Genomic DNA, 18,507 nt, shown 5'->3' with positions numbered 1-18,507 from the left:
TCTTATTTTTTCATTTGCGTGCTATTATATGACCCTAATGCTCATTACCTAACACCTATCATACGAGTGCCCTATAACGCATAATATGTTTCTACATCATGCCCATACTAACAACTACCAACCTATCTACATGCTTCAATTCTGCCACATTAGCACAGGAACGCACACTTTTTTTTTTTACTTTTATGACTATTGTTGCTAGTAGTTTGGTAGGCTTGTTAATTCCCTTGCTAGTAAGTCTGTTGGGGTATTTGCCTCTCCTACATTCAATTATAGTCTCAGATATGTGTGACAACGATTAGGAAATATGCAAAAAATAGGAATGCCACTTTGAATAATATAAGGAGCACAAAGAAAATACATGTTACCAGGCTTCCTCATGGAAATACTACAGTTTTCATCAGATTTGCATTTGATACCAATGGTCGATGTCAAGTTGATAATATAACAAAATTTCATTTTTTATTGTATATATGAAAGTGATTTCTCAAAGATGATATATCTTAGATTTATTGAAGGAGACAAGAAATTTAGTTCTTTATCCTCAACCTGACCAAATTAAGTAGTTGGCAATAGAATGACAATGTTACTTGAGGCCGACGAAGTCCATCGAAGTAAGTAGAGGGAGGGAGATTGAATAAAAATGGGGAGAGGGAAAGAATACTTGGGGAAAGGCTTAGGTTAACTTCCTTTTTTGGGGTTAAACATGCCAACACTTTTATAAATTGCCATGTCATAGTGTCTGTGTCATATCATATACATGTTTGTGTTTCTAAATTTGAAAAGTACTGTGTCATATCATATACATGTTTGTGTTTCTAAATTTGAAAAGTACGGTCATAGACAATTATGAAAAAAAATAGTCACTTCTAAACTCTAAAAGTACTTAGAGAATAGACAATTATTAAAAAAATATATTTAAACGGACGGATAGATGCTTAATTATGTCAATCATATTAAGAAAGAATAAGTTGTAACTCCCATGTTGCGGACAAGGGTAATGGCGATACATAAATGTTGCTGCTCAACCATGTCAAGGGTCGGGAGAAGTTTTACCATGGCAATCAAGGAGGATGGTGTAACATAACACACAGTTAAGAGTGGGCAAGATACCAAGCTAAAGTGCAAATTAGTGTAGAAGCCCAATGGTGTTACAGACAAGCTTACCTATCATATCAGAAGGGTTGTTGAAAGAGAACTCGGTGACCTATTTCATTCGACGTTTCGGGGCGGGGGGTCTACCCGATTCGACGACTTTTGGGTAACTAGAAGGCAAGCTGATGGATCTACTTTTCATTTTTTTACCCCTATTCGATAGTTTCGTTGATTCCTTATTTACTGTGAAAGAAGGGAAATCCTTGATTCTTGACCTTGTTTGTGTTTGAAGGTGAGGAGAATTAACGGTGAGCCTTTCCCAGTAATTTAATGATTACAATCATGGGGAGCATTGCCTGACCCATTTAAGACCAATGGGTTTTGAGCTTTGTGGAAGTGATGTGAGCTCCCAGTTTTATTCTTGGATGCCCCATCAATCTTCTTTAATTCATATCGCAATTTTTGATACTCGGTTCCTCCGTAAGGAGTATGTTTGTGAGATCTTACATTGGTTAGAGAGCGGAACGAAATATTCCTTATAAGGGTTTTAAAAACTTGAGGGGAAGCCGGAAGTCATGATATCATGCAAGCTCTTTTCCTTCCATGCCTATAACATCGTGAGCATGCGCTAGCTGAAGGTAGGCCCAAAGGTACGTATGCACCCGCCTGATGAGTTTATGCGTGCGTATGTGGACCGTGTGTAGAGAAGTACTTGATTTTCAGTACTCTCGAGTCCTATCATTGCACAATCATCTGTACAATAGATGGGAGGAATAAGGAAAAGGCAAAAAGTTCAAAGGCCGAGCATATGCACGCATGAACTCTACATTTCACCAGATAATCCAAAGGTCGAGCATCAACTTCCAAAAGCAATTCCTTTAAAAGCACGAAAGTCATAAACGAGGTGAATATGGAACCGCGAGAGAAAGAAAGTCGTTGGGCGTCGGGTCAAGAAGACGATATCCACGAGACTTAGGAGGAATAAGGTAAAGGCAAAAAGTTACACCACTTGATAACTAAACTCATACCTATAATGTTGAACTCTATTTTATTCCAAGGTCAAGCATCAACTTCAAAAGCAATTCCTTTAAAAGCACGAAAATCATAAACAACATAGATAGGGAATTGCAAGAGAGGGAAGTCGTTGGGAGTCGGGACAAGAAGACGATATCCACGAGTGAACATTTGGACTCGGGTACAACCCACGGCCCGTTCTCGACCCGTTCAGTCCAACTCAATAGCTCACAACCCCACAACCTGCGACCTGTACCGAATGCACAGTCCAACCCGCAAGTACGCTCCAAACCGCGTTGGCCCAATTGCACCTCAACCCAACCCGCTAATTGGAGTTCATTAGAACCATACAACCTGCTTTCTTTCCTTCCCTTCCTTTGTTTCGTTTCCCTTTCTTTCTTCTTCTCCTACTTCTTCTTCCTTTATTTCTTGATATTTTTATCCAAATTGGTGTTCGACTAAAGATATAGAATGATGATATGTATATGTAGAAACAAGGAGAGAAATGAGTTGGTAGGATGGAAATGGAAGGTTTGAGAGATTTATTTATAAAGGGAAATGATAAGGATCATGGTGTTCCAAATGTTCCAACTGGATTGTGAGATCCCACATTGGTTTGGGGAATAAAAAATTCCTTATAAGGGTGTGGAAACCTCTACCTAGTAGACACGTTTTGGAACCTTGAGGGGAAGCCCGAAAGGGAAAGCCCAAAGAAGACAATATCTACTAGTGGGCTTGAGCTGTTACAAATAGTATTAGAGCCAGACACCGGGCGGTGTGCCAGCAAGGACGTTGGGCTCCCAAGGGGGGTGGATTGTGAGATCCTGGAGAGGGCAACAAAACATTTTTTTTAATAAGGGTGGGGAAATCTCTACCTAGAAGATGTGTTTTGAAACCTTGAGGGAAAGCCCGAAAGGTAAAGCCCAAATAGGACAATATCTACTAGTGGTGGGCTTGGGCTGTTACAAATGGTATCAGAACTAGGCATCTGGCAGTGTGCTGGCGAGGACGTTGGGCTCCCAAGGGGGTGGATTGTGAGACCCCACATTGATTGGAGGGGAACGAAACATTCTTTATAAGCTTGTGGAAACCTCTTCCTAGTAGACGAGTTTTAGAACCTTGAGGGGAAGCTCGGAAGGGAAAGCTCAAAGAGGACAATATCTACTAGTGGTGGGTTTGGGCTGTTACAAATGGTATCAGAGCCAGNCCCGGGGGGGGGGGGGTGGATTGTGAGATCCCTCATTGGTTTGGGGAACGAAAAATTCCTTATAAGGGTATGGGCTCCTACCTAGTAGACACGTTTTGGAACCTTGAGGGGAAGCCTGAAAAGGAAAGCCCAAAGAAGACAATATCTGCTAGTGGTGGGCTTGAGCTGTTACAAATAATATTAGAGCCAGACACTGGGCGGTGTGCCAGCAAGGACGTTGGACTCTTAAGAGGGGTGGATTGTGAGATCTTGGAGAGGGGAACGAAACATTTTTTAGAAGGGTGTGGAAACCTCTACCTAGAAAACGCGTTTTGAAACCTTGAGGGAAAACCCAAAAGGCAAAAGCCCAAAGAGGACAATATCTACTAGTGGTGGGCTTGGGCTGTTATAAATGGTATTAGAACTAGACATCTGGCAATGTGCTAGCGAGGACGTTGGGCCCCCAAGGGGGTGGATTGTGAGACCCCACATTGATTGGAGGGGAACGAAACATTCTTTATAAGCTTGTGGAAACCTATCTCTAGTAGACGCGTTTTAGAACCTTGAGGGAAGCTCGGAAGGGAAAGCCCAAAGAGGACAATATCTACTAGTGGTGGGCTTGGGTTATTACAAATGGTATCAAAGCCAGACACCGGGCGGTGTGCCAGCGAGGATGTTAGGCTCCCAAAGGGGTGTGGATTGTGAGATCCCACATGGGTTTGGGGAACGAAACATTCCTTATAAAAGTGTGGAAACCTCTACCTAGTAGACACGTTTTGGAACCTTGAGGGAAGCCCGAAAGGGAAAGCCCAAAGAAGACAATATCTGCTAGTGGTGGGCTTGAGCTATTACAAATAGTATTAGAGCCAGACACCGGGTGGTGTGCCAGCGAGGATGTTAGGCTCCCAAGGGGGGTGGATTGTGAGATCCCACATGGGTTTGGGGAACGAAACATTCCATATAAAAGTGTGGAAACCTCTACCTAGTAGACACGTTTTGGAACTTTGAGGGGAAGCCCGAAAGGGAAAGCCCAAAGAAGACAATATCTGCTAGTGGTGGGCTTGAGCTGTTACAAATAATATTAGAGCCAGACACCGGGTGGTGTGCCAGCGAGGATGTCGGGCTCCCAAGGGGGTGGATTGTGAGATCCTGGAGAGAGGAAACGAAACATTTTTTATAAGGGTGTGGAAACCTCTACCTAGAAGACGCGTTCTGGAATCTTGAGGGAAAGCCCAAAGAGGACAATATCTGCTAGTGGTGGGCTTAGACTGTTACAAATGGTATCAGAACTAGGCATCGGGCGGTATGCTAGCGAGGACGTTGGGCTCCCAAGGGGGGTGGGTTGTGAGATCCCACATTGGTTGGAGAGGGAAACGAAACATTCCTTATAATGGTGTGAAAATCTCTACCTAGTAGACGCATTTTTGACCTAGAGGGGAAGTCCAAAGAGGACAATATCTGCTAATGGTGGGATTGGACGGTTACAATGTCCCTCTTGCATGTTCAATTTCTTCCTCGCTCCTTTGCTTCATTTTCCTTTCTCTTTCTCTTTTCCTTACTTTATAGGGCGACTCTCGTTATTCATTGGCTTGTTGTCTTTTTGAGATTATAACCTCGAGGTTTCATTATGAGATTTGACAAGTAGCTCGGGAGCTATGTCTATAAACGTGAAAGATGTAAGCTCGCCGAATTTGGTTTCGAATGAACATTAGACGAATGCTCCATGTTGGCATGTCCCCTTATATAGGGAGACATGTGCCCCCCGTGCCTTATGGTCTAAGTGAGTCACCTCAGATTTCAAGGACAGTATCAGGTTGCTCAGGTGTGCCAATATTGTGCCCCTTTTCATGGGTCGAGGTTGCATTAAAGGGTCGAGCTTTAGGCCAGTGTGCAGTGGCACAGGCATGGACCCAGAAGGGTTCGTGCATTAAAAAGTACCGAGATGGATGGAGATATCTAAAAGGTTTTGTATGAAGTTGACTCACGAGTTAGTTCTTGATAAGAAGGCTCGAGTGAACTGCATGGGTATAAGACATCTTAATACTTAGGATGATATTACAAAGCATTAGTGGGGCTCAAAAGTTTCGATTGAGATGGTATTTGCCCGAGTTGTCCCGATAAGTGCTCAAATCACCCGACAAGCACCGATAAAGTGTTATAAGCCCGCTTTTATCCAATGGAGGGATTGTGCTCATCCCGGTGAACTCCTGAATCGATGTAGTTGCATGAAAGTTGTGGCATTGAGAACTAAAATGATGACTTAAAATCGTTAAGGAAGGAAAATGTACATACACACAACATAAGGAGGAAAGAATTACATCCAAAGATCTTATAAAGCCATAAAGATGAGTGAAAAAAGTATAGTACGACATGAGTTTTCTTAAGACTGATCGGGTTCAAGTGTAAATCATGGCGCTGTACGTTGAAAGAGTATCACAATGACACTAATCAGGCTGGACAATTGGCTTTTGCTCCCATGTTTGGATGAGATTATCACTTGGAGAAGTAAAAAACAAATCTTTGTAGAAAGAATCGGTGCAAAAGCTGAATACAAAGCTCCTGCGGAAACTATGAAGGAAGATGGATTAAAGTTTTTTTGACGGAGCTGAAGTTTGGTGCTCAGTATTTAGTTAAAATGTTTCGTGATTGTCAATCTACCATCAAAGAACAACATTAGAAAAGGTTTAACATTGAAACAGAGGAATCGAACTTCGTAACTTCAGTACATTACATACAGTCAATGTTGTAAGGAAGCGTATAGTTTTTTCCTATTCTATTTTTATCTCACCTTTATGAGCTTAGATTAGAATTAGATTAGTTTCCTTCTGTGTTGTTCATTGTGTATCATACCTTGCAGCTTATGAAATGTGTACATGTTTTCAGTCAAGACCCTCATGTAACATAATACGTCAAGGTATAAATTTAAATTTCCAGGACGTGCATTTATTCAGCATTAAGAGTTTTAAGTATGAATATAGTTTTAGCCTTAAAACTGAGGTTACTTACCGAGTATATTTTTATACTTACCTATGCTATTTTTCTTTTTCTTTTCAGTTGGTACATAAACTTATGAGACGTGGAGAGGACGTTCAGTCTAGTGGGGCGCTATGGACATGGTCTTGCTTAGTGTGTGTTAGGAGCTTTCAGTTTTTGGTTTCTGCTCATGTATTTTTTTTTTTTTTTTTTAAATTTTATTTATGAAGGGTTGAGTTAACCTTGAAAAGGGTCCTATATATAAAATCAGATTGTTACATAAAGTCTTGGCAGGGTTGGACTAACTTCAAACAAATCATCCTAGGTATAGTAAACAATCTGTCCATTATAAACCCACCCAAGGAGCTAACCACTTTCAACATTTCAAGGAGGAATATCTATTGTAGATTACATCAAAGAGTTCCATAGACTAGTCAAATGCCCAAAATAATTTGGTTGAAAGGGAACTTCACTGAGTAACAAAGAAAAAAAACTAATTATCAAACCTCCCATTAATTCATGAAACTATTCTTGAACGGATCTTTAGAAAGTGTATCAAGTCAAGACTCAAGATGAATGAGACTCCAAGATTCTAGAAGCTACTAAGAACTAAGGTATGATCGAGCATATGAAAGCAAAAGCAAATCTAAATATTGTGGAAGCATTAGATGAATAAATATTTGTTGAAATGAAAGTCTCAATGTTAACTTCAAAATTTAAAAATAGAAACTCACAAAACTGACAAAATAATAATAATAAAGAAAAAAAATTGAAATGCAAGATCTGACTTTCAATATTAAACTGAAAAGTTGAATGTAATTAGAAAGAAAAAATAAATAAATAAACGAACTCAACTATCCTCCATGAGGTTTTTCTTCGTGGGGTAGAAACACAAATTGCCTACGTGGTAGAGCTTTTGGTGGGAGAGATTCTTGTAGGGCTTTTGGTTGTGCTTTTAGTGTAGATTTTTGTAAACAATTATTTCTTTGGAGTTGTTGACTATATTTTTCTTAGTTTTGATTTTAAGTTAATTAATAGCACAATCGGACTCCATTAGTTCATTGTTGATCATGTTTTTGAGCATGTTATGTTGAAGCATAAACATATGTATAAAGTGACTCACTTAGGAGACGTCTCCTAAAGGTGGTTGAAAGTGTGTTCTCTCTCTAAAACCTCCCATTCAAATTCAGTTGAAACTTGGTGCTAATGCCTTGGAGCCCAGTAGCGTTGTCACTACCTCCATTAACACCCTCTCTACTTCCAATCTTATACTTCAGCTAGGCTTTCCTTCCATACTTCTTGTGAGGTATGTTACCTTATGCATCGCTCTCCTAACTAACATCTCTCTTGACCTTTGGCTTGACCAATGGGTGACACACAGTCAGTATCACTTGTTTGCTTTGTGGGGGTCATAGACCGTTCTCATCCATTGTACAGACAGATCTTCCAAGAAATAATATACCATTAATCAATTATTGGAATGAATATGATGGTTGCTACAATATATAAGGATTTTAGGTTGATTAGTGTATCCATTGCCTATAAAAGATCATCTTTAAAACTCCAGTAAAAGAATGAAAAAGGTGCTTTCTATGTTCCTCGAATCAAAGGGCTTTTGTTGAATAAAATTGGAAGGAAAAAGAGGCTTTGGGTTTTAAACCGAGAACATTGGTGGAAAGTTGCTTGCGGTCAACTAACTTTTTGATTTTCATATATTTTGGACCAAGGTGTAAAATCTTAATGCAACTACGTAAATTAAACAGAATGGAAAAATTTTATTCGAGGGAGAGAATTTTTCCTAGTGAATATTTGTGTTGTGTTCTTTAATGAGGGAGGGAGGTAAGAGGGGAGGCACCGATGGCTCTAGAATAAGTAGTAAAAATGTTCACCTCTATCTCATCTCATAAAAAGTTCAATAGGTTGGAAATGATGGGTTGGAAATGAGTTAATAATCCAACTTAAATCGTATAGGTTGGATTGAGTTTAAAAAGACTCTTAACGGGCTGGAATACCCCAATTTTTGCTTTTTAATTTAATACCTTTGAGATGAAACCCTTAATTTTACAAGATTAAGAACTAAATTGAAGTTTTTCTAAAAGATTAGGGATTACTGTGTAATTTTAATCTTTTATATATTTTCACCAGATTATATAAAGGACCATCCTATCACTTTTCCAATTTTGTTCTCCTAAAGAAAAACTCACTATAATCTGGTAAGTGTCTAGTGGTTTCTTTGTATTTACTTTATTTATTTCTTCAATGTTTCAAGCATGTTTAAGACACCATTAGAAAGAGGTAGATCACAACTAGTGAATAGGAATATTGAGTTGAAATCTTCTAAGAATGTTTGTAATGTCCAAACTCAAATTCAGAATCTAGATTTGGTCCTTGACATTGGTGATTGGTGGTGATCTCCGATATCTATCACAAAACTTCTAGATTTCACTCATTTGAACTTGATATCGGTTGATTCATATACTCGTTCTAACTCGATTGTCAAAATAGGAAAAGTTGGCATCAAGAACATGACTCTAAGATTTCTCCTTCTAAATTGTTGCAAGGGTTCTCTTTAAAGGATTCCGTTCCACAATTGGGATGTATACTCAATTTCCAATCGTGATTTTCCTATGTTTTCCTTATTTCCTTTCTCTTATTGTCCACTTATTGTCCTATTCAATTTCCAATCGTGATTTTCCTATGTTTTCCTTATTTCCTTTCTCTTATTGTCCACTTATGTCCAAACATCCAGCACAAGTCTCTTTGTTTAAGCATCGCTTCGATTTACAGTTCAACCATTCTAAAGATATTTTAGTATATCATTTCATTAGGTAGTTTAATCAATATTTTCCACTTTCAACTTTGTTTTTGGAGGCAATTCATGGTCCCATATCACTTGATCTGTCCTATAGTAAAGTGTTAGAGAGATTAGGATAACGAAAAATTAAAGGGTTTTTTTCATCTAATATACTAGATCAAATTATTGGTCTTTCTCAAATTCAATTGAGATCCAACTAATCTCCAGACAACTATAAGATCCTATATAGGATTTTAATATAACGTCCATATTAGATAATAAATTTATTTCTAAGCAGTAATAGGCATCAAAATGTATGATAAATTTGAGTGTTTTTGGGGAAAGCTAATCGTAGGCAATATTCATAAAAAATAAAAATAAAAATAAAAAATGAAAAATAAAAAGGTAGGGCCCCTTGCTAAGTTCGGGTGAAGAGACTTTAGTGGTAGGGCCCATTAATGAATTTTTTTATATTATTCTTTTGTATTTAAGAGTCCAATCTTGTAGGTAGTTGAGGAAATCTTAAATAGATGTGTATTTTGTGGAAAGAGATGATACCCTAGCTATAGGAATACGCGTACATACGCATGGTGAAAATTTTAATAATCCAAGTTTTTGGATGAGATTGATTACCTATCATAAAAGAAATGTTCATGATTATGAACAAACTTTTAAAGCCATAATTCTAAAAAATATTTTCGATAGGGACAAACACAAATACAAGTTTTCAATCAGGATAGAGACAAGCACAAACACAAACCGGCACAAATCCCCATAAATAAGAGAATAGCTATATATACCTACAAAATATGAAAAATTGGGAGGCATAAATTTTTTTGAATTCATATGTAATGATTTTTTATTAGTCAACGACATCCTCATTCGATAATTTATCCATAAAACATACAAAAATTAAAAAACTCAGAGTAACTTTCACACTATATGTTCTCTCGGACAAGATTAAAAAAAACAAAAAACAATTATATGTATTTGCTCCACTCGAAAACAAAAAACAATTGAAAATAACTTATAACTATTTGTTTATAATTGACTTAATTTCCTTCGCTTTTAAATCAAATAAACTTTCAAAAACTAGTATATTTATTAATCATGGATTTGATTTCGAAACGAGTTAGATCAATCATCTTTATTCATGAGAAAAATTCCCTCACTTAGAAATATTGCAAGAAATTGACATTTTGAATTTAAATGGACTAGAGTAATTATTACAAACATATTTGTAATATTAGTAAATTTATGAGAAAAAACATGAATTTTTTTCCTAACATAAAAGATTAAAAAAAATGTTTGTACTGAAAATACTTCATGAGAGGGTTAGACATGCATATACACAGTATGGACATGTAGAATGAGTAGACATGCATATACACATGTAGAATGTAGAATGAGTAGGTGTGATCTAAATCATCAGTCAAAAACATATCATTTTTCTTCAAGAACCAGAAAGAGGAAATAGAAAGAGATGTAGGGCCTTGCGGTTTTCTATTTTCTTTCATTTTCTTTTTATGACATCATAAAAAGAGTTTGACTTTTCCTATATTTTCCTTCCTAAAATTTCAAAACCCGCTTATAACTTTAATGAAACTCCAAATTGACTTCAAATACTGGAAAATTCTTGTTAGATGTACTTCATTTAATTATCTTAGGAATCTAATTGAATGAATTAGATTTCAAGAAGTATTTTAATTAACTTTATCCAACTCATAATAATTCTAGACAAAATTATCTAACCTTCCTATGCTCTTGTGAATTTGTCTAATGATTCAAAATAATGCTCAAGTAATTCATACTTAAAAACATGTGGGATATTTTCACTCTAAAAAAATTGATTAATTTTCTCATGTGTTTTATTTTTATGAATTTTTTTAAAAAACGAATGAATAAATAAAAGGTTGAACATATTGAAGTTCAAATCTTTGCAGATACATTAAGAAATTCTACTCAAAACATTAAACGAGTGATTAATTCGTGAAATAAAAGGTGAAAGTGTTAATTATGTATCCAACATGACAAACACATCCAAAGTGAAGTTTCTAAAACTTCCTAGCTGAACTAAGAACAAACAAGCAACATTTCAGCAACTTATTAGGGGCTTGAGTTTGAACAGAGGAAATGGAATGAAGGGAGAGAGTGAAGGAACTAGAGAGAAGCGTAAACAAATAGCGACCGTTTCATCATTGAATGCAACACAGAAATCGAGTAAAAATATCATGATGGATAACTCAATCTTTCTTTAAAAGAGAAAACAAAAGGAAATGGTTCTTATGCATTTCGCATCAAGTAAGTAGTAAGTTTACAAACTTCAAAATTCTATTAAAAATATATCTAGACAATTTTTTTTTTTTAAAATGTATTCTCACAATTGAGCATGTACTTTAGACAAATAATAATAAGGTGTTTGGTCTTTAGTTTTTTGTTTTTTATTTCAAAAATTAAACACACTAACATTATTTTCATAGATTCTTTATTTTTTTTTTTTTAATTTACTTTATAGAAATTATTTCAAAATAAGAACAAAAACTATAATAACAAAAATTGCAAGTAAAAGCAAAAATTCAAAAAATTATGAAAAGAAACTTAAATGTTAGTTTTATTTTTGTAAAAAAGAAAATTTAGACTCTCAATTGATGGTTATTTACAAACTCATAATTGATGTCTATGGTTGGTTTATGATAAACTTAGTAGTTTATAAATAATATAAACTATAGAAAAGAAATAATCATTTAGATAGAAAACTTGAAATTTCTACTAATTTCTCATAAAATTTCTCTTACCCAACTTTTTTCCACTAAATTTTCATCAATTCACCAAAATACTACGTTTACTAACTTATTTATAAACTAATTCTATTTTTAAAAAATTTAGAGAGATTAAAATTTAGAAAGTATAAATTAAAATTTGAAGTATTAGAGACTAAAAAGACTTTTAGGCACAATCATTTGAAAACAGTATTTCCAAAGTCAACACAAATAACAATTTATACAAAAACATAATTGTTTTTGTTTCCTTTCAAGTGGTATTCACATTTGTTCTTTTTGTGATCATTTTAGGAAAAACGTTCTTTTTGTAATCATTTCAGGAAACAAGACAACAACATTATTTTTTTTTAATAAATTACCGAATCACGAATTTTGAAAACTATTTTAAAAATAAATTCGAGATTCGAAAACTGAAATGCTATCCTTTTGCAAAATTGCTTACCAAATAGCCTTATATACATAAGAGTAACTCCATAATCATATAAAAGCAATATAATAGAACCTATATGTAAATAATTTGGTGACAAATTCGGATAACAAGATAGCAAACTTTTTAATGATTGTCAAAATAATAATAATAATAATAAATACTATTCTCAATTACTTGAAATTAATAATATACCATTCTCAATTAATTAAATAAGCTATGTAGAAAACGCCGATTTTTTTTATTTCCACAAAAAATAAACATAATCTCTATTAAGTTAGTCTTTGAATATCTCAATTACTTGTATCTACGTTTCTCAGTATATTTAAGAATCTCATTAATTTTTTTTTTTTTTTTTATCTTATTTTCTCATCTATAATCCTCTTCACCTGACTCTACATAAATACTTTGATGTTGACACCTAACAAACATATCAAAAACATCATTACAATATTTTTTTTAAGACTAACGGAATTATTTGGTACAGTGACGGTTTTAGTCTCAGTTTTGTAATTACATGGCTTTAAAATATTTTTTGTGTAAATAATTACAAATTTAGTCATTCACATACAAGGCAGAAAACACGTAAATGAAGCAGGAAACCATGGACGGACGAGAGAGAAACATGGAGGAAAAAAACAGTGAGCGAACAAAGTATCGGAAAACTGAGAACCAACGATCTTCCGAGAAAGTCTCTTAAGATCACACAGGATTGCATTTTCTCAGTCCGTAACAGGAACGAAACGTTCCGAAGACAAGAAACATTCAACAAGAAATCAGACGGAACGCTAAACTCCATCGATTTTCATGTAGAAAGTATCTCTCAGAGATCAAACAACAAACGAAGAGTAGCATAATCTTCGTTGATATCAGAAATCAGAGCTCGCGTTAGAAAACGCGATTCCTAACACTAAGACTATCACCGAGTTTGCGAGAAAATGAAGCAGTACGTAGAAAGATCAAACAGAAACAAAAAGCAATAGCAACGAACACAATCAGAGATTGAAGAATCGAAGCAAACAAGAAAAACAACGAAGGATCAAAAAAAANAAAAAAAAAAAAAAAAAAAAAAAAAAAAAAAAAAAAAAAAAAAAAAACTCGTACCTGTCGCCGCTGCAAAACTCATAGAGACGGCCGCGGTTGGTGAAGACGACGAGTCCGACCTCAACGTCGCAGAGAACAGAGAGTTCTCGAGCCTTCTTGATTAATCCAGATCTTCTCTTGCAGAAAGTCACATGGCGATTACACATATCTTCGATCCGCTTCAACTCGATCTTCTTCCGTCCCATTTCTCTCTTGTCTTATTAAGAGGATATTTTGCGGTGATAATTAGTTAGAATATATCTCACATATTTAGGGAGTTGTTAGTATAGATTTGATTAACCGTATATTTTATTTATTTACCAGATTTAGTTAGATATATATTTTTTCTATTTGTAGGTATTAGTTGATAGTTTGTATCCTATTTAAACGTGGTAAACATGAATGAAGATCATACTTTCGATCCCAATTCTATTTCTATTTCTCATTCTTAACATGGTATCAGAGCACCGATCTTGGTGTTCTTAAATATCAAAATTTCCTTTATGGCGGAATCAGCCAAATCCAGCTTCAAAATTTCGGATGTTGATTTAACACATCCGTACTATATTCATCACTCTGATCAGCCAGGATATTCACTTGTTCCAATCAAATTAAATGGAGCAAATTACCAATCCTGGAGTAAATCAGTTATGCATGCTCTTATTGCCAAGAAGAAAATTGGCTTCATTGATGGCACAATTGAGGAACCGTCCCAAGATGCAAATTCAACCGAATTCGAACTCTGGAATCAGTGCAACAGTATGATAATATCTTGGTTAACTCATTCCGTTGAAGCAGATATCGCTAAAGGCATTATTCACGCCAAGACAGCTCATCAAGTGTGGGTTGATCTTCACGATCAATTCTCACAAAAGAATGCTCCAGCAATTTTTCAAATACAAAACTCGATAGCAACGATGTCACAAGGAACCATGGCACTGTCAACATATTTCACCAAGCTCAAAGCACTCTGGGATGAACTGGAAGCGTACCGCACACCATTTACCTGTAATCAACGTCAAATACATATTGATCAACGCGAAGAAGACAAGTTGATGCAATTGCTCATGGGGCTCAATCAGTCTTATAAAACGGTGAGATCTAACATATTGATGATGTCTCCATTACCTAATGTGAGGCAAGCCTATTCATTACTTGTACAAGAAGAGATGCAGCGTCAGGTAACTTCCGAACCTACTGAGAAAATCTCGATTGCATCAGCAGTGCAAAAGAAAACAATATATTCAAAATTCGCCAAGGACAAATTGTGTGAACACTGCAATAAAAGTGGTCATACAATCAATGAGTGTCGAATTCTTAAGTTTCACTGTAACTTTTGTGATAGAAGGGGCCATACAGAAGATCGGTGTCGACAGAAAAATAATTCTGGAAGGACAAGACAAGACAATCAACACAATAACCGTGGATATCGATCATCTGCAAATATGGCCGATGTTTCACAGTTGAATACAGAAGAACAGTCACCTAATTCCATTCCAAATTTTTCTTCTGAGCAATTACGACAGATAGCACAAGCCTTATCTGCAATCAATCATCACCCTTCTGGTAATTCCGACAATCACGTCAATGTTGCAGGTTTGCTTCCCATATCTACATTATCTATTAACTCTGCGAGTTCTAATTCATGGATTCTCGATAGTGGAGCTACGGATCATATAGTATCAAAATCTTCTGTTATGACTGAACCAAAGGCTGCCATCATGTCTACAATAAATTTGCCTAATGGAGAGACAGCACGTGTGTCACATACTGGCAATATTTCCCTTAGCCCTAACCTTCAATTAAACAACGTTTTATGTGTGCCTTCATTCAATTTAAACCTAATGTCGATCAGCAAACTTACCAATAACTTGAAATGTTATGTCACCTTCTATCCTGATTCTTGTGTTATGCAGGACTTGGCTACGGGGAAGATGATTGGCTCGGGTAAACAATTTGGAGGTCTCTATCATATTTCTTCATCTCCAATCAAATCTTCAGCTCATCAAGTATCTCAGTCATCTGATTTGTGGCATTTACGCCTAGGTCATCCTTCCTTTTCTCGTTTTAAATTTCTAGCTGATCAATTGCATCTTAATAATGCGAGTTATTCTCATAATTGTAGTATCTGCCCGTTAGCAAAACAAACTAGGTTGTCTTTCCCAAGAAGTTCAATAACAACCCATTCTGCTTTTGATCTGATACATTGTGATGTTTGGGGACCACATAAAATTCCTACCCATTCTGGTTTGCGTTTTTTTCTCACTATTGTTGATGATTTTACTCGATGTACTTGGGTTTTTTTAATGCAACATAAGTCAGAAGTACATCATTTGTTAATGAACTTTGTTAAATTCGTTCAAACTCAATTTCATACTACTATCAAGATAGTTCGATCAGACAATGGGACTGAGTTCCTATCTTTGCAACCATTCTTTACTTCTTGTGGTATTGAATTTCAGCGCACTTGTGTCTATACTCCACAACAAAATGGAGTCGTAGAACGCAAGCATCGCCATATCCTAAATGTAGCTAGGTCTCTTCTTTTTCAGTCACAGGTTCCACTTAATTTTTGGGGAGAGTGCATTTTAACGGCTGTTTATCTTATAAATAGAACGCCATCACCATTATTATCTAACAAGACACCCTTTGAAGCACTCTACAAACGACCACCTACATTTCATCATCTTAAAGTTTTTGGTTGTAAATGTTATGCAACTATAGTACATCCTAAGCAAAAATTTGAACCTAGGGCAACTCCTTGTGTTTTCGTAGGATATCCTTGTGGTCATAAAGGTTACAAGTTGTATGACATGCAATCTCACAAATTCTTTATCAGCCGTGATGTCAAATTTTGTGAAGATGATTTTCCTTTTTCATCAGCTTCACAAACTTCGACATTAGCTCCTTCGACTCCTGTTGTACCACTTCATGATCCATCCTACTCAAACATCCATCCTCCACCTTCTATTCCTTCACCTCCTACTCCGTCGTCTCCTCCACCTTCTCCAGATTCGCCCACTAATTCCAATCCTATCCCACCTGATACATCAGCTCCACTTCGACGTTCTACTCGTACTAAACAGCCTCCAGCTTGGCATAAGGATTATGAGATGTCTTCTGGAGCCAATCATTTAACCTCTAGCTCAAGTCCCGGCACTGGCACCAGGTATCCCCTTCATCATTACCTTTCATTCTCTCGTTTTTCTCCTACTCAACGTGCTTTTCTAGCTCTTATTACATCCCAGACAGAACCTAAAACCTATGACGAGGCAGTTGGCGACCCGTTATGGCAGCAGGCTATGAATGATGAAATTGCAGCTTTGGAACGTAATCATACATGGTCTCTCGTTCCTCTACCACTTGGTCATAAAGCTATTGGTTGTCGTTGGGTGTACAAAATTAAATACAACTCTGATGGTTCTGTTGAACGTTATAAAGCTCGACTAGTAGCAAAGGGATACACTCAGGTTGAAGGTATTGATTACACAGAAACATTTTCCCCTACAGCGAAACTTACTACACTTCGTTGCTTACTCACTGTTGCTGCTGCTCGAAAATGGTTCACCCATCAGTTGGATGTTCAAAATGCCTTTCTCCATGGTAATCTAGACGAGGAAGTTTATATGTCTTTACCACCAGGTCTTCGCCGACAGGGGGAGAATACAGTATGTCGGCTCCATAAATCTCTTTATGGATTAAAACAGGCTTCTCGCAATTGGTTCTCCATATTTTCTACAACTATACAAAATGCAGGCTACACTCAGTCCAAAGCAGATTACTCTTTGTTTACTAAGAGTAAAGGTACTTCTTTCACTGCAGTTCTAATCTATGTTGATGATATTCTGTTGACAGGCAATGATCTCGAAGAAATTCAATATCTCAAGACTAGTTTACTCCAGAAATTTCTTATCAAAGATTTAGGAAATTTGAAATATTTTCTAGGCATTGAATTTTCTCGATCTAGAAAAGGAATTTTTATGTCTCAAAGGAAGTATGCTCTAGACATACTTCAAGACACAGGTCTTACAGGAGCACGTCCAGACAAATTTCCTATGGAGCAAAATCTGAAACTTTCTTTAACTGAAGGAGAGAAGTTGAATGATCCAAGTAAATACAGACGGTTGATTGGCAGATTAATATATTTGACCGTCACTAGGCCTGACATAGCTTATTCAGTTCGTATGCTTAGCCAATTTATGCATGAACCAAGAAAACCACATTGGGAGGCAGCTCTTCGAGTTCTGAGGTACATCAAAGGCACTCCTGGTCAAGGACTTCTACTGCCATCTGAAAACAATTTAAGATTACAGGCATATTGCGATTCTGACTGGGGTGGTTGTCGAACTTCCAGACGATCTATTTCTGGGTTCTGCATTTTCCTCGGAAATTCAATTATTTCTTGGAAGTCTAAAAAGCAGACTAATGTGTCCAGATCATCAGCAGAAGCCGAGTATCGAGCTATGGCAAATACTTGTTTAGAGTTAACTTGGTTAAGATACATTCTTCAAGACTTGAATGTTCCACTGTCCGAACCAGCATTATTATATTGTGATAATCAAGCAGCATTACATATAGCAGCCAATCCAGTTTTTCATGAACGTACGAAACACATTGAAATAGATTGTCATATAGTTCGAGAAAAGTTACAAGCTGGAATCATCAAACCGTATTATGTATCGACCAAAATGCAATTGGCAGATGTTTTTACTAAAGCTTTGGGAAGACAACAATTTGACTTTTTGAAGGACAAGTTGGGTGTGATCGACATACACTCTCCAACTTGAGGGGGAGTATTAAGAGGATATTTTGCGGTGATAATTAGTTAGAATATATCTCACATATTTAGGGAGTTGTTAGTATAGATTTGATTAACCGTATATTTTATTTATTTACCAGATTTAGTTAGATATATATTTTTTCTATTTGTAGGTATTAGTTGATAGTTTGTATCCTATCTAAACGTGGTAAACATGAATGAAGATCATACTTTCGATCCCAATTCTATTTCTATTTCTCATTCTTAACATGTCTCAACAGTCAACCCTAATTCCTCTTACTCTCTTCTCTCCACTCTCCTTTTATCTTCCTCCCAAACCATTCACAAAACGAAGCCCCCTCTTTTTGGTCGGTTTTTCTTTTAATTTATATATAT

At 36.2% G+C, this 18,507-nt stretch overlaps 2 protein-coding genes and 1 long non-coding RNA gene across 3 annotated transcripts in view; 2 read left to right on the top strand and 1 right to left on the bottom strand.

Moving 5' to 3' along the window:
* The window catches only part of LOC111778542, a 16,903-nt gene extending 10,356 nt beyond the window's left edge, over positions 1 to 6,547 (top strand). The window contains exon 3 of the long non-coding RNA XR_002812562.1: positions 6,350 to 6,547. This is a non-coding gene — a long non-coding RNA (uncharacterized LOC111778542). The remainder of the gene's footprint in view (positions 1 to 6,349) is intronic.
* Positions 1 to 18,507, bottom strand: part of LOC111778541 (MADS-box protein 04g005320-like) — a 26,459-nt gene extending 7,952 nt beyond the window's left edge. The window contains exons 1-2 of the mRNA XM_023658438.1: positions 18,383 to 18,507; positions 13,374 to 13,567 (exon numbers count right to left, since the gene is read on the bottom strand). Coding sequence (XP_023514206.1) covers positions 13,374 to 13,558 — 185 coding nt within the window. The 5' untranslated portion in view covers positions 13,559 to 13,567; positions 18,383 to 18,507. The remainder of the gene's footprint in view (positions 1 to 13,373; positions 13,568 to 18,382) is intronic.
* LOC111778540 lies at positions 14,064 to 15,309 on the top strand. Its single transcript, XM_023658437.1, has 2 exons — positions 14,064 to 14,948; positions 15,269 to 15,309. The coding sequence occupies exons 1-2, from the start codon at positions 14,114 to 14,116 to the stop codon at positions 15,301 to 15,303; spliced, it is 870 nt and encodes a 289-aa protein (XP_023514205.1). The 5' UTR covers positions 14,064 to 14,113; the 3' UTR covers positions 15,304 to 15,309.

The sequence above is a fragment of the Cucurbita pepo genome, chromosome LG17 (assembly GCF_002806865.2).
Source record: "Cucurbita pepo subsp. pepo cultivar mu-cu-16 chromosome LG17, ASM280686v2, whole genome shotgun sequence".
NCBI lineage: Eukaryota > Viridiplantae > Streptophyta > Magnoliopsida > Cucurbitales > Cucurbitaceae > Cucurbita > Cucurbita pepo.
Note: the sequence above shows the minus strand (reverse complement) of the source record. Positions and strands in the feature narration are given on the sequence as shown.

Excerpts from the sequence above, each read along its gene's own strand:
- LOC111778540 (XM_023658437.1), top strand. The coding sequence starts at position 14,114 with ATGATAATATCTTGGTTAACTCATTCCGTTGAAGCAGATATCGCTAAA. Across the intron at positions 14,949-15,268 it reads CAATCACGTCAATGTTGCAG|GACTTGGCTACGGGGAAGAT; the intron begins GTTTGCTTCCCA and ends TGTGTTATGCAG.